A 15,176-nucleotide genomic window follows, 5' to 3' on the forward strand; every position below is an offset into this window, starting at 1 on the left:
ACACTTATTTATACAATGTGTATACAGAGAGATGGAGAGTGACTGGCACCAGTAGAGAGTGTGACTGATGAATGAAACCAGGACTGTGTGAATAACTGGAAAGTTGCCTCTACTTGTACACTGAGAAACTGTAATATATAAGGAGATGAAAACACTTGTGACTCCCCCCCATGTACGGAGGGGGGGCATGTACAGGCGGCATGGAGGGCAGGGGGTGGGTAAGAGTGACTACGGTCACTCTGTGGAGCCAGTTTGCACCATCATTTCTAACCCTCACAGCTTGAAGACTCAGAAGTTAAAAGCAGCAATGGAATGTTTCCCTAGGGCCACGAGCTTGATCCCTAGATCTACCCAGAAACAAAACCCAGAAGAATCACAGTAACACTTGTTCTGACTGTACAGCAAGCTCGCCTGCTCTGTGTCTGCCCTTGAATCGGTGCCCAATGTCCTCTCTGCTACAGATGAACAACCACCAGCGTGGACTTCAAATAAAACCCCGAGTGCTAGTGACCCCAGCAGGGGTCACCTACAACTCCGCCATATCCCAACTCCCTGGACTCACACTCTCTTTCAAAGTGCATTAGAGAGAAAGAAGAGGAGAGAGAGAGAGAGAGAGAGAGAGAGAGAGAGAGAGAGAGAGAGAGAGAGAAAGGGGCAGAAAGAGAGGAGAAACGGAGACAGACACGGGCAGAGGAGAACCTCAGCTAACACATCTGTTTGACCTCCACGAGCAAGCATAAAAACTACACTCCAAGCTGGGCGCTGGTGGCGCATGCCTTTAATCCCAGCACTCGGGAAGCAGAGGCAGGCGGATCTCTGTGAGTTTGAGGCCAGCCTGATCTACAAAGTGAGTTCCAGGAAAGGTGCAAAACTACACAGAGAAACCCTGTCTCGAAAAAACAAAAAACAAAAAAAAAAAAAAAAAAAAAAAAAAAAAAAAAAAAAAAAAAACAAAAACTACACTCTAGCCATGGTGGTGGCTGAGCCAAGAATCCAATGTGAACCTCAGCCATGGTGGTGGGCAGACCCAGAATGCAACAGAAACAGCTACTTTGCCTTAGAGTAGGGTTCTACTAGAATTACAGGAAACCAAAGCTAAATTAACATCCCCAACACACACACACTACTGGTAGCTCATGAGCTACATGCCCTGCAGACTGGTACAACACACCCGTCCCACTGCCAACTCCAGAAGACAATTGCAAGGCTGCACAGAACTAGTCTTTACCAAGCCAATGAATTTGTAAAGAGGTTGTAAAGTTGGGCACTGAACTCTACTTTACAGCAGTGTAGCGTTTTCCTTTTTAATGGTTCCTATAAAGTAGATTGTAAAAAAACATGTTGTAATGGTTTCCTATGCTGGTACCAAAGGAAGGCACTGCCTTAGAGTCTGGGGAGTGTCACACACGTGTACACACATATGAGACTCTTGACCAGAAAAGCCTCCTTTTGAAAAACATTTCTGCACTCCACCACTCACCGGCATGCCTTGAAATCCTGGGTCTCCCTTAGGGCCAATAATCCCAGGAGCTCCTGGCCAACCTGGATTTCCCTTTTCACCTTTCGGCCCGTTGATTCCAGGGAACCCTGGAGGCCCCATAGGTCCCGGATGCCCTAATGTGAAGGACAAAAAGACACAGAGTTAAGGTGGGTGGGGACTCCTGCGGACCGTGTCACTGTGCTATGGTGCAGTCGGTACTGCTATCAACGGTCTACAACCTCAGCCCCAACACAGGCCTCAAATAAATCAAGGAAGAATGCTCCTATAAACCCCAGACCCAACGTCCACATGGCCTGTCCGTTGGCAGTGGTGGCCCAGGTCTGTCAGCCCAGCCATTCCAGAGACTGAAGCAGGTAGGAAACCAAGTTCCATTGTATCAGGCTACAGAGTGAGTAAGTTCAAGACCAGTGCGGACAACTTAGTAAAACGATGATGATGATGATAAAAGGTCTGGGTGTAGCTCAGCAGTAGAGCATTTGCCTAGCATACACAACGCCTAGGTTCCATGCCCAGTGCCACTAAAAAAAGGAAATAATAAAGTCACATGGTGAAGAAGTGTGGGGATGTACGACATCACTATAGAGTGTTCACAAAAACGTCACGGCGTTGGCTTCCAAAGTCCCTGAAGCCACAGTGTCTGGGGGGCCCCTACAACACCACCGTGGTGGGCAAGCTCAGGCTGGAAAGCATTAGAGCACTGCCCTGATTAAAGCAGGACCCCAAATGTCATCTGTGTGGTATCTTTCTTGGTCATTTCCTTTCCTGCAGCCCTCGAATTAAACTTAACAGAAAGGACAACACAAAGACCGGTGTTGAGCTTGATTTGAGCATGTGTCTGGTAAAAAGCCCTTACCTGGCAGGCCGGGTTGACCCTGAGGTCCTCGGTCTCCTTTAGGCCCCTCCACAGGGTGACCGGGAGTGCCAGGTAAGCCCGGTTGTCCTTGAGGGCCCGGAGGACCCATGAATCCTTGCTCGCCCTTGGCTCCAGGAATTCCTGGAATCCCAGCTAAGCCAGGGAAGCCCACTTCACCCTTGGAACCTGCATGGGGGCGGGGAGGGGGGGTGAGACAACGGTGACCAGAGGAACACAGACCGAAGAGATGCTACACACACTGACGGCCAGGGATGAAACCCCTCCCACCCGCCAGGAAGCTCCTTCAGTGCAGGCTTCCTCAGGGCTCCAGGAGGAAAGGAGTGTGCTAGCTTCCTTCCATGGCCTGGCTGAGAAAAAGAACCCAGCTGTTCTTTATTTTAAAAGAAGTGTCCTGCGACAAAGGTATCTTATGTGTTTTGGAGTCTTTAAGCAACGCACTAACAAAACCAAGGGCTTGCTCTTTCCAAGACACGGACAAAGCTAACTCCGTGGAACACTGCTGCTCGGCAATCGAGAGAGAGAGAGAGAGAGAGAGAGAGAGAGAGAGAGAGAGAGAGAGAGAGAGAGAGGACTGATTTAAGTAACACAAAAACTGCACCCCAGATGTGCTGAGGGAAGAAGTCAGGCCACAAAAAGTGCAGACTGACCAATTGTGCTTGCATGATATCAAGTCATTCATGGCTCCCAAACGGAGATGGGTATTTGCTTAGGGGAGGGTTGTCTTGGAGGTCGGGGTGCAGGATGGGAAGATCAGAAGCAACAGAGCAGCTATAGGGTAACAGATGTGACACTACCCAGAATGCATTGTTCCCATGGGTGCATAAATGAGTCAAAACTTAAAAGAATGACAGACTTTATATATATGCTGTCTATTGTATGGTAACATTATTCCCTCCCCCCCACACACACACAAAAAAGCTATTTTTAAAAATAAGAAAGTCAGGGCTGGATAGATGCCTCAGCAGTTGAGGGCACTTACTGCCCTTACAGAGGACCCAGGTTAGTTCCCAGCACCCCCCATGGCAGCTTACAGTATATACACACATATACTTATACTCAGGCATACACTTTTAATTAATTAACTAATTAATTTAAAAAAAAACCAAGAACCCATGTTTATACACTTTACTCAAAACTTAAGCAATCAATACTAATATCAAATGGTATTTGGGATGTACCACATACCATGTCAACCGTGAATTAGATGGTGTAACCATAGGACATCCATTAGCCACTGGACACAGTCACTGCCTTGCTAAGAGGGGCATGCCGAATCCCACGGACTGTGGCCCCTGTTCCCCCACTGTGGTGGCCCCGGCAGACAGAAAGGTGTGTGTGAAACCGAGTCTTACCTTTGTCTCCTTTGCTCCCTGGGAAGCCTGGGAAGCCTCTTCCTGGAAGACCTACAGGACGAAGACAGAACGACATGCCTTTTACTCAGCTGCAGAGGCAGCAGAAGACAATGTCCCCCTCTGCTGGTGCCACATGTCCCTTGCAGAGCACATGGGAAGTAGTTCCGAGGATGCATAGTTACATCCCAGCAGTTGCCATGACACCTGCACTGGGACTGGGGACTCAGCATGTGTACTCCCTAAGGACCTCTCTGCATGGATCACTGAGGTGCTGAGCAGAAATGACCTGTGCTCACGATCGCTCATTCCCTTCAGAGGCGGATGGGGGCCTCACCTCTCCCTGGGTGGGGCACTAGGGCAGAAGGTAAACACAGCGAGGCATCCTGTTGATCACTGCTAGAACTGAGAGTTCTGTCTAGCTTTAAGTCTTTATCATAAACACCATGCTTTCTATGCTTTCTGTGCGGACTCGATGGAAGCAGGCAGCCATCGTGCAGACCCTACCCTTAGAAGGCCTGGACAGCCTTGGGCCGGGAATGGATCAGCCAAGCAGACCTATTTCTGGTACCAGTGAACCACCCTCATTGTGACCTGGCTGTCTGGATCCATTACTGTCTGAGGACGCTCCAGTGGCTCCAGATGACCCAAACACATCTCAGAACATAGCAAGTCAAAACCCAGGAATCCTAAATGGCCCTGGAGCCATCTTCACCCAGGTCCCAGAAGAAGTACCTCACATTGGTGGCCCAGGAGAAGAAAAGGCCTGTGACTGGTGCAAACACCCTTGACACACCCCCTCGGTCCCCTTATAAGCAGGCACTTGGCTCCTTTCTCTAGTCTGCTGCCCCCTGGTGTTCACCAAGAGGCTTCCTCTTGGTCTTTTCCTGCCTAGTCTTGTTCATCTGCGGCAGGTCTCACTAGGGCAGGCCGGGGTTCTTACACACGCTGGATCTTTATCATCAATAGAATGGACGGAGCTAAGAACACAAGAGGAGTCTGTGGCAGCAGAGACCAGAGAGGGGCTGAAGAGCTTCGGAGAACAGCCAGGGCAGGAAAGACAGAGAGCAGAAGCCGCAGAGAAAGTAATGGTTGGAAAAGGCTTCAGCTGCTAAAATTCCAGGAACCTGTCCTGCTTTAAGAACCCAGGGTCCCGGGCACTCTAGGCCTGACAGCTGTGTTCCTGAGGAGCTGAGGGTCCCAACACCCTCAGGAGCTGAAGCACCAGCACATGCTGCTGCCAGTCACTGCTGCGTAAAGCCACGGGTGAGGACGGGACTGCAGCATGAGCCAACGCTGACTCTCCAGTTCTACTTGGCCAGAATAAAACCCCCCGAATCAGTCCCGGGCAGCATGACCACCGTGGAGACACACAGACGGGCTCTCCTCAGACGATCCTCCGACACTTCACTGCTCTCACAGGAGGTGGGAAAATTGCAGGGCTGGGCCGTGGGAAGGAGAGCCTGCTGCACACTAATGTGGTAGAATATTATTCTAAGGCGTGTTACCTTTGTGTATGCTGCATTCGTTTAACTCTGTGAAGCTGGGTTACTGTGCCTGCCTGAAATACCTGATGGTCTAATAAAGGGCTGAACGGCCAACAGCGAAGCAGGAGAGAGGAATAGGTGGGGTTGGCAGGCAGAGAGGATAAATAGAAGGAGAAATCTGGGCAGAAAGAAGGAGAGAGAGAAGGAGGAGGACCCAGGGACCGGCCACCCAGCTACACAGCCAGCCCTGGAGGAAGAAACACAGAGAGGCATACAGGAATAGAGAAAGGTGAGCGCCCAGAAACAAAAGACAGACAGGTTCATTTAAAGTTAAGAAAAGCTGGCGAGAAACACGTCAAGCTAAGGTCGGGCATTCATAATTAAGAATAAGCCTCCATGTGTTATTTACTCGGGAGCTGGGTGATGCCCCCCACCTCAAAAGAGCAAAAACAAATTAACAACACACTGGCTCTGGGTAGAGGAGAGCTTCAGATGGAGGAGGAAGTAGAAAAGGTGTCTTAAAACCCATCTTTACAGAGAATGAGAAAAAGAACTGGAGAATGGGCAGCAGTAACAGCGAGGAGGCCCGGCTGCTCCGCTCCCGTCTGGCTTGACTCAGGGTCCCCTGCTTCAAACTGTCCCTGTTACCCCCAGACCCTGGGAGACTAGGACCCTTTCCCAAACTGGGGAAAATGCTGCACAGAGGAATTTTCTTTTCCGTTTTGTTTGTCTTGTTGTGGCGAACATCAGCTAAGTAGCAAAGGTGGCATTTCTCCCCACCAAGTGTGCATCTGTGTCTCCTGGACCCTCCCCTAAGAGAAGAAGAGGATCCCCAGCCCAATCCAGGCTCATCCCTCATGTCCACATCTGTTTTAGGAGCTACAGGGAACACAGCACGGGTGTCTCTGAGTTCACTCAAGAAGACGTGCAGGTTCTGAGTGGGAAGCAAGAGCAGGACCTACCTGGTTCTCCCTTCTCTCCTGCTGACCCTGGGATTCCATCACTGCCAGGCTCTCCCTTCTGGCCAGCTGGGCCAGTGGGGCCGGGAGTCCCAGGAAGACCTTGGGGAGAGAAGACACAATCACTCATGGGCCCCCTTAGCACCATAGCTCCTACGAAGCGACCCCTTTCAGGCATCGTAAGGAGCTGTTCCCTGCACGTGCATCCCTGAAGGCAGTTCTGACACCCTCCCACGGGACCCTCTCCACTGCTAGGACCAGCATAGACCACACCCAGTGCTCACAGAGAGAGAGGAGGGAAATGTCTGAAATGCCCACGTCACTACAGAAGCAGCTTGGAGATGCTAGCCCTAGTTCCTGACCTGCCCAAAACCATGAACCCCCTACAGACTCAGTCCTTGAAAGTGGAGGAAGAGGACCAGCTGACCCCAGACCCCAAACAGCATCCTAGGGCCTGGTTCACAGTGAAGGATGATCCCACGAGGCTCAGACTACACCCTCTAGCCCCCATCAAGCATGGGTGCTCGTCCTCTGCCCACCCAAGTGCCAGCAAAGGGTCCCCACCTGCTTCTCCTTTGACACCGGGAATGCCATCCAGTCCTGGGAGGCCTTTGTCTCCCTTGTCTCCAGGCAGGCCTGGGCTTCCTAGAGAGAAAAATGAAAGTGCGGAAGTTGTGGGCCCCTGCACTGTCCTTGCTTGTGACCGAGTGCCCAGAGGTCACCCAGCCCCACTACCTGGATGGCCGATGCTCCCTGGAGACCCCCTTGGGCCTGGGGACCCTGGCATCCCTGGGGTTCCGGCACTGCCTTTCTCTCCCTTTTCTCCAGGGCTGCCTGGGAAGCCAGCGAGCCCCTGGTCTCCCTGCGATGAAGAAACAGATGCATGAGCTTACAGTCTGGAAAGACTCAAGCAGGTAATGGATTTTGATGCAACGACTATCACACTGCAGAATTCCATTTGCTAGGCTTTCCCAAAGAGAAACGAAGCCCGTGTCTAAGAAAGGTGGAGCTGACAGTGTCTCCTTTCCATTTGCCAAGTTCCTCAGGCCACCCCTGCTGGGGGATGTCTTTCTGGATACTGTGAATATGTGTTGCTCCCATTGGCTAATAAATAAAGCTGTTTTGGCCTATGGCAAGGCAGCTTAGAGGCAGGCGGGAAATTCAAGGAGAGAGACAGGAGAAAGGAAGGCAGAGACAGAGGAGACACCAGTCTGTCACCCAAGGAACAAAATGCCAGCAGACTGGAACACATGGCAAAACACAGATTAATAGAAATGGGTTAATTTAAGATATAAGAGCCAGCTAGCAAGAGGCCTGCCATAGACCATACAGTTTGTCAATAATATTAAGTCTCTGAGTGATTATTTTATAAGTGGCTATGGGACTGCCGGGCCAGGCAGGATCAGAGAAAACTTCCGGCTACACACCCTTCTTCCCTGGAAGCCATCCTCACCTCTCAAAGAGCTTCTAGATCTTTCTCTGGGGAGAACAGGCAGTGAGTAGAAGCAGGAGGAGATGACTTTGAGTTAGTTGGAAGGGGTGTTACATGACACAGTTCATGAATGTGCTGAGATGGTTTATAAAAACACGTCAGGGACATTTCCACAGAGAGGGGAGATGTTTGCACAAGGGGAGATTTACCTTGTCACCAGGCCGCCCGGGGATCCCGATGCCAGGTATACCCGACTGTCCTTTCTCTCCCTTTGCCCCCTTCTCTCCAGGTAAGCCGGGGACGCCCTGTTGGCCGGGGACGCCTGGCACACCTTTCTGTCCAGGTGAACCTGGAGACACAAATAATGGAATTTGAATTTGATAGCGCTAACACCGAGCAGTAACAGAACACAAATCACAGTGCTTATCAGTCAGCCCACAACACAGCTGGGGTTCCTCAGGCAAGCCGCAACAGAGCCACCCTGGGAAATGTTCCCTCCGCCCCTTAAAGACCATCATTGTATAAAGAGGGAAACAAAACACAACTCTACCAACAACACAAGAAGAACCTTTATGAGACCATCAGCTCAGGGGAGCCCGAGACAGCGGGGAGAGTTTTACACACCATGTGTGCGTTTATGACATATAGACACAGGTATCACCAACAGCCTAGGATGTTAAAGCAAGTAACTGGAACACCTCATAAAGACTTGGGAGCAGACAGGCAGGTTTCCAGTCTTGGCTGTCACTTCCCAGGCTGTGCTGAGAACCACCTCCCCAACTACTTGTCCATGGGCAGCTCGTACTTCACTGTCCAGTATGAATTACTTATTCATTTTTAGCAATGATCACAGTGTCAGCCAAAAGCTGTCCATCCCAGACAGGAGACTGTATGCTAGAGACATGGCTACCAGCCCCTCCATCTTCCTGGTGAGCAGTGCCACTCTGCAGACATCCCACCGGCCCCATGTGCACACCGTGTATGTCCACATCCACGTTACCTGGCATGCCCATTCCTCCAACTGATCCTTTGGGTCCAGGGAGTCCAGGGGCTCCTGGTGTTCCACTAAGACCTGGGTCACCTTTAGGTCCTAGAATAACAGAGAAAAACCCCAGCGTTCATCATCTATGAAATGCACAGAGAACTGGGTTTCTTGACAATGACCCTGGCCATACTGTCCACACCTACCTGGCTGTCCAGGTTGCCCTGCCTGCCCATCCTTCCCAGGCACTCCTGGCGTTCCAGGGTCTCCTCGGGAACCTTTATCACCAGCGGGTCCAATTTGTCCTGTATGTCACAGAAAAACATGAGCTCCCACATCTGCCTAGGAGGCAATGGCTGCACAAGAGCAGGGTGGCCTGGTGTGCGTGCAGAAACAGGTTTCCCAGCGAGACCCATCTGTCACCTCTGTCACTGAGGGCTCTCTTCCCCACTCACCTTTCTCTCCTTGGTCTCCTTTCTGTCCCTTCATGCTGCCCATGTCCACGTGCTCCATAGACCCTGGCATGCCAGGGAGCCCAATGTCCCCCTTGTCGCCTTTAAAGCCAGGGTCTCCCCTGGGTCCTGAGGAGCCCGGAAGGCCATGGTCCCCTGTAGGGGGAAGAGAGCAAGTGCCCGGTGAGATTCAGGCCCAGCAGCCCTGTCTGGAAGGCACTCTTTCCAGCCAGAGCCTGCAAAGTTGGGGAAGAACCAGATCATGGTGACTCAGTCACAGGGGGACTGTGACCCCAGGTAGAGACGGCAAAGCCACCTTCTGAAGTTCGTTGTCCGCTAATGATTCCAACACATGCCATTTAGATGAACCCCTTTCCCAAGTGTCTTTCTCATTTCTTCATCTTCTGTCACTCCCCAGGGCCCCCCAATTATAAACAAATTATAGGATAGAAAACTTCCACATCCTGACATCAACTTCCCTATTTACGTCTCATGTTTATGTCAGCTTCTTCTTTTTAAAAGAACGGGATTTTTTGGAACAGTTTCAGAGAACAAGAAATAGAAGGCTGGGCTTGTCCACGAAGTGGGCTCTAGTAATGGGGCTCTGAGGCACTCAAGACTTGAACCCTCATACGACCGAAGAGTCCACAGTTCCTTGAAGAGAGAAACTCGGCCATTCCCATCTTCTTCACACCAGCGAGGCAGGCAGAGCACTGTGCGCCCACACTCTGCATGGAGTTAATTCCTCTGAGAGAGGCATCTTCCAGCCCCTTGATCTGCATGGAGTTAATTCCTCTGAGAGAGGCATCTTCCAGCCCCTTGATCTGCATGGAGTTAATTCCTCTGAGAGAGGTGTCTTCCAGCCCCTGAGCAACCTACATTTCTTTCATCTACTTCTTAAAACTAAGTGTGATCTATGATAGCACAGGAACTTTCCAGGATTCTCAGAATGTAAAGACAGAAGACAGTATGACACACGGTTTGCAAGGTGTCAGCCCTCCTACCTTTTTCTCCAGGTAACCCTGGGGTGCCTGCTGGTCCTGGTGAGCCTGGTTGCCCTGGGGTTCCCATGACGCCCATTTCGCCTTTCAAACCTATGGTCAAAAGGAAAGTTAAGAACACGTCCCTTCATCACAAATGGTAAATGCCCAGGAGTCAGGAAAGGAGGAAGTAAGCCATGTTCCCTCCTGAGCAATCCAGGCCAAGTTCAGCTGTCACTTACCTGGGAACCCTGGAACTCCAGGAGTCCCCTGCTGTCCGGGAAGGCCAGGGAGGCCTGACTGTCCTGTGAGGCCAGGAAGTCCTTGAGAGCCTTTGTCTCCTTTGGGGCCGGGCATGTCCAGTCCTGGGAATCCAGGGAAACCCTTCTCTCCTTTGATTCCAGGTGGACCTGAGGTGGGACAAATTGAGCAACTTATTGACTATTCTAGAATGGGCATTATCATGTAGAGTACTTCCTGAGCACAGCATGCGAGCATGCCAGCACTGGGGGCTTGAATGATGCCTAGTGTTCAGGCTCATCAAGACAGTGGGTAAGCCGTCTCAGATGAGAAAACCCCTCCCTTTCAGCTACCGTGGATCATCATAACCTCTGTAAAGCCTGCCCACTAGCCCCAGCCGACACAGGCGAGTTTTCACTAGTGTCCCCAGTACTAGCATCATCCTAGGGTTATTGATACAAGGCCAAAAGCAACTAGACAAAGAATCAGTTAGTTTAAGTTATCAGCAACTTAGTAGCGCTCCTAACAAAGATAACAAGAAGACATCACGTTAAATAAGATCTTCAATGCAGCTGACCATGTAACAGAGATTTCTTTGGCACATCAACCAGACTCAGTGGGAAGAAACAACAGGAATCTGGGGTGCTTGAGTTAAGCAAACAGCCAAGCCCATTTTTACAAACTAGAGTGCACCCTCCCCCCTTTATTCTGGCCACTGTGCTAACCTCCCCTGTCACCCCACAGTTCACAGGCTGAGAAAGGGACAGTCACATCACCTGATGACCCTGGTGGTCCCTGCCCTCCGGGAGGGCCCATGGCTCCGGGTGGTCCTATTCCTGGAACCCCTGGTGGACCTGCAGGGCCTTGAACTCCAGGAGGTCCCGGGTCACCTGTCAGGAAGGATAAGAGTAAGTTGGAGGCTAGAATGCATTCCATCCCATACGCCACCCATCTGTACAACCGACACAGACACAAAACTGTTCTCCCAGAGTCTCCCACCCACCCAATCAGTGTGGACTGAGCCCACAACAGGTGCTCTGGGGACACAAAGCGAACGGATACCCTGACACAGTCTGGAGCATTACCTCTGATCCCCTGGAGTCCCGGGGGACCAACCAATCCATGCTCTCCAGGAACGCCCGGTCCCCCGATGCTGCCCTTCTCTCCGGGTGTACCAGGAATGCCTGGAAGGCCGGGCTGGCCTTTGAGTCCTGGTAGCCCAATGCCAGGTTCTCCCTGGAAATCCCCCAAGACAACAGAAGCCAATCAATCATCAGCATTAGCATTTCTTTCCAGACCTCCCCGGCTCAGCTGCCTAGACCTGAGAGTCTGCAGGAAGCAGGCTCTGGATGACTGGAACACAGTCACTTGTTAACACTTGCTCTCTCCCAAGAGAGAGAGGACAGGATCTGACTGACTCCATCATGGGCAATGTTTAGCTAGAGCCGTGAGCCCTCTCTCCCACTTCATGCTCATGCCTTCCAACAGTTTCCCTGTTTCCTCTAATGACACAGGAAAGGTGTATGTGTGACCAGTAGCCACCCAAGGACTCCCAGCCAGTCTAAGAAGTGCAGGACACCGGAGGGTGAAGAATCTGCTAAACTACACAGCACAGGGTTGGGCCAGCAGCACGTCTGCCCAGGGCACACGGGGCAAAGAGGGGATGTACTTCCACTTCTCACAACTGAAGGGAGCGCTGTGGGTGTCAAGCCTGGGAGACCATTGCTAAAGGCCCACCAGGGTGGCCCACACAGCTCCCGCAGCCTTGAGTGGGATGTCCTGTGTGTCACCCTCCCAGGTGACATTTCTTTTCTGACAGAGGCTCTCAAAGGGCTGTCATCTGTCACTCCCAGTTAGAAACACACTTCACACTGGGACCCAGCACACAGGCAAGAAACATTCACAAAGCTCAAACAAATGTTTTCCCTTCTGCTTCTTGTAGACTATGTTATTTAAAAACAAACAAACAAACAAACAAAAACCATCCCCCAAGTTTAATAATCCACGCATTATATGCCCAGTTAGCAAGAATGAGGACCAGGCAGCCTGGGAAAGTCAATACCCACCTTTTGGCCTTGTGGTCCTGGGTTGCCGGGTAAGCCATTAAATCCAGGGCGGCCCGGACTTCCAGGCGCTCCCACGTCTCCGGGCAAGCCGTCCACACCTGTTTGGAAGAGTGGTGGAAACCGTTACGGATGTAAGGGCTCCCCCAACGCTCTTCCCTTGGTCAGTGACGGTCAAGCTGCCTGAGTCTGGAATCGCCCGAGGTGGAGACAAACCTCTCGGCATGTTTATGCCTGGGCTGGGCTAGGTGAGGTGGAAAGACCCACCGTGGAGGCGGGGCTGTCCCGTGAGCTGGGGTCCCTGACTGAGTGAAGAGGAGAATGTGAGCCGGGCCTTGGCACCCCTCTCTCTCTGCTCCCCGACTACCAACACAATGTGAGCTGCTGCCTCTGGTTCGGCGCCAGGCCCTTCCCCACCATGATACGCCTTCAACCGTGAGCCGAAGTCGACCCTCCCTCCCTTCAGTCGCTCCTGTCAGGGATTTTATCACACACAGTAGTGAGAAAAGTAACTAATACATCATGTAGACAGCAACAGGGTGTGGCGACGCCAGGCACACGGTCCTCATGTGCCATCTGTGTCTGGAGCAAACCCTCCATGCAAGATGATGCCATCACCATCAGCCAGCTGCCTGAGGCGGTAAGATCACGGTCATCTGAGTGACCGGAAGGCATGGAGGGACCCTGCCACAGCCTCCTCTTTCTCGCAGATTCACATGAAGCCGATACCAAGCCCCTCACCACAGACCAGTCATTGAGTGACAGGGCACCCGTCCCCATCTGGTCTTCCGGCCAGAGTCACGGCCCCACACCAGGCCCATCGGAGGTTTACCTTTGGGGCCAGGAGGCCCGGGAAATCCAATCCCTGGCTGACCCACAGCACCCTTCTCTCCCGGGATGCCTGGACGTCCTGGGATTCCCGGGAAGCCTCGGTCACCTGTGGTGAGAAAGGCGAGTGATCAGTTTGAGAAATGCATAAGGGAGCCCTGTGGTAACCAGGCAAGCTGGACTTCAGCAGTACCTTGCGGCCCTTGGAACCCAGGGGGTCCCGGGAGGCCTGCAGCTCCAGGGGGGCCAGGAAGTGGGACGACCTTTCCTGCTTCACCCTTTGGACCTGAGGGAATAAAACAGAATCATGTGTGTGAACTGTCACATCTCAGCCTCTCTGAAGACAGCGTGGCCGCTGTCATTCCCAGCATCCTCCCAGTACACAGCAAAGGAGCCCCCACTCTCCAGCACAGCCCCTGCTCTCGGGACACAGGGACACACAGGCTGTGGCCATCACTCCCCATCCTCAAAGGCACCCTGAAGCCCTGCACAGAAAAGCCCTTGCGTTTCTCATTTCTACACTTGCATGTCTAGAATCTCTCCCAGGACTACTTAAGATGTGTGTCCCCAGAATGACCAAAATGTTTATTTGACTCGGGATTCCTTAAGAGTTTCACATTCAAGCCACAGAGAGTTGGAAAATCTCCCATAACAAAAAGTAAGGTGGCCCTGGGTCATTTCTTGGTTAGTGTGTCTCAAAAACTAAAAATAAATAAATAAATAAAAACCAAAGTGACTAAACAAAAAAAACCCAAACACTGTTTTCATCCCATCAGACAGAATCACTCTCAGCTGCCTCCCATCTAGCCAGGATGTGCACCTGCTCACTGACATGATGGACGAGCAAGTGATTGAGTCTTTGCCTATGAAACAGTGTCACAATTCCTAGTGCCCTGGGGTAACACAAAGATTTCCACTTCCAGGCCCCACCCCTTCCCAGTTAGAGAGCCAGGGGAGGTCAGAACACAGCTGTTCAAAGTGTGCACAGGGACTCCTCAGCACGACATTCGAATTCCAGAGAAGGGGACCCTCCAGGAATGGCCGGCTGGCCTCTAACTACAGACTGTGAGAACCGGCTGACCCCAGCACATCTGCCATCCTGAACCCCTGGGATCCAGCCGTTTATGATCACCACATAAACACAGCTCTGCAGATCAAAGGTCAACTTTCTGATCCGGAGGCTGACGGGGTCTGGAGGGCAAGGAACTCTCCAGAATGTGAACAGCTGGTCAACAAAACCAGCAACACCTCCTTCTAGATTCTTCTTCCCTGGGGTGCCTGGATCTCCGAGGAACTACGCTGCTGATTTTTCTCACGTCTGATTTAACTCCTTCCGTGGCTTCTGAAAGTTGTGGGGGCAGCCAGAACTCTCAACTTATTGATGGTGAACTCAGAACCACGAGGGAAGGTGACCAAGGGTCCCCCTCTCTGGCTCTCTGGGGTCTTCCAAAGCCAGCCCAGTATTTCCCTGCTTCTGGGGGAGTGGCAAAGGACAATCCAGGTCCTCCATTAACGAAGTACAGTGAGTAATGGGGTCCTGCTCACTGTGATCACAGCCATGGAGGCAACAAAAGGCGCCACCCTTGGACTTCACCGTTGAACAAGGGCTAATACCGCCTGTATCCTGGGAGGAAAGAATGTCCCCAGTGAGGACAGGAACAGACAAAGTCTGGGCTATAGTCACGGCTAGGGAAACCATCACCAGAGCTGTGAGTACAGAGCCACCATGTAAACGGCGCCTGTGGCGTTCCTGGCGGGAATTCTGTTCACGGGCTCCTTAGCCCTGTTTTTAATCACCCTAAGTCCTTCACTAACCTTTATAACTTTCTAAATCCTTCCCGGGACACACACTTTACTTCCTTCTCTGGGACAAGCCACTTCTGGCCCCTACCCTCGTCATCCAAGATTGGATCGTCTCAGGAACGAGAGGTTCATTCAGGTCAGTGTGGAATCACATTAAGCAAATAAATTATTGAGTGCCCACTTACAGAAGGCAGAGGGGTGTACCTCCCCCCAAATCCAGCTACCC

The 15,176-nt window shown here is 51.8% G+C and overlaps 1 protein-coding gene across 2 annotated transcripts in view; it reads right to left on the reverse strand.

The window, feature by feature from the left end:
* Positions 1-15,176, reverse strand: part of Col4a1 (collagen type IV alpha 1 chain) — a 123,928-nt gene that overhangs the window by 14,552 nt on the left and 94,200 nt on the right. For both annotated transcript variants that reach the window (XR_008221367.1, XM_052751638.1), the window contains exons 27-43: positions 13,341-13,433; positions 13,152-13,256; positions 12,323-12,420; positions 11,342-11,492; positions 11,033-11,146; positions 10,259-10,426; positions 10,041-10,130; positions 9,040-9,192; positions 8,791-8,889; positions 8,603-8,692; positions 7,812-7,951; positions 6,906-7,032; positions 6,735-6,815; positions 6,174-6,272; positions 3,728-3,778; positions 2,355-2,540; positions 1,481-1,614 (exon numbers count right to left, since the gene is read on the reverse strand). Coding sequence is in view for 1 of the 2 variants with exons in the window: in XM_052751638.1 (XP_052607598.1) it covers positions 1,481-1,614; positions 2,355-2,540; positions 3,728-3,778; positions 6,174-6,272; positions 6,735-6,815; positions 6,906-7,032; positions 7,812-7,951; positions 8,603-8,692; positions 8,791-8,889; positions 9,040-9,192; positions 10,041-10,130; positions 10,259-10,426; positions 11,033-11,146; positions 11,342-11,492; positions 12,323-12,420; positions 13,152-13,256; positions 13,341-13,433 (1,979 nt within the window). In the remaining variant the exon portion in view is untranslated. The remainder of the gene's footprint in view (positions 1-1,480; positions 1,615-2,354; positions 2,541-3,727; positions 3,779-6,173; positions 6,273-6,734; positions 6,816-6,905; positions 7,033-7,811; positions 7,952-8,602; positions 8,693-8,790; positions 8,890-9,039; positions 9,193-10,040; positions 10,131-10,258; positions 10,427-11,032; positions 11,147-11,341; positions 11,493-12,322; positions 12,421-13,151; positions 13,257-13,340; positions 13,434-15,176) is intronic.

This window comes from Peromyscus californicus, unplaced genomic scaffold, assembly GCF_007827085.1.
Source record: "Peromyscus californicus insignis strain IS unplaced genomic scaffold, ASM782708v3 Scaffold_23__1_contigs__length_62951481, whole genome shotgun sequence".
In the NCBI taxonomy this organism is placed as follows: domain Eukaryota; kingdom Metazoa; phylum Chordata; class Mammalia; order Rodentia; family Cricetidae; genus Peromyscus; species Peromyscus californicus.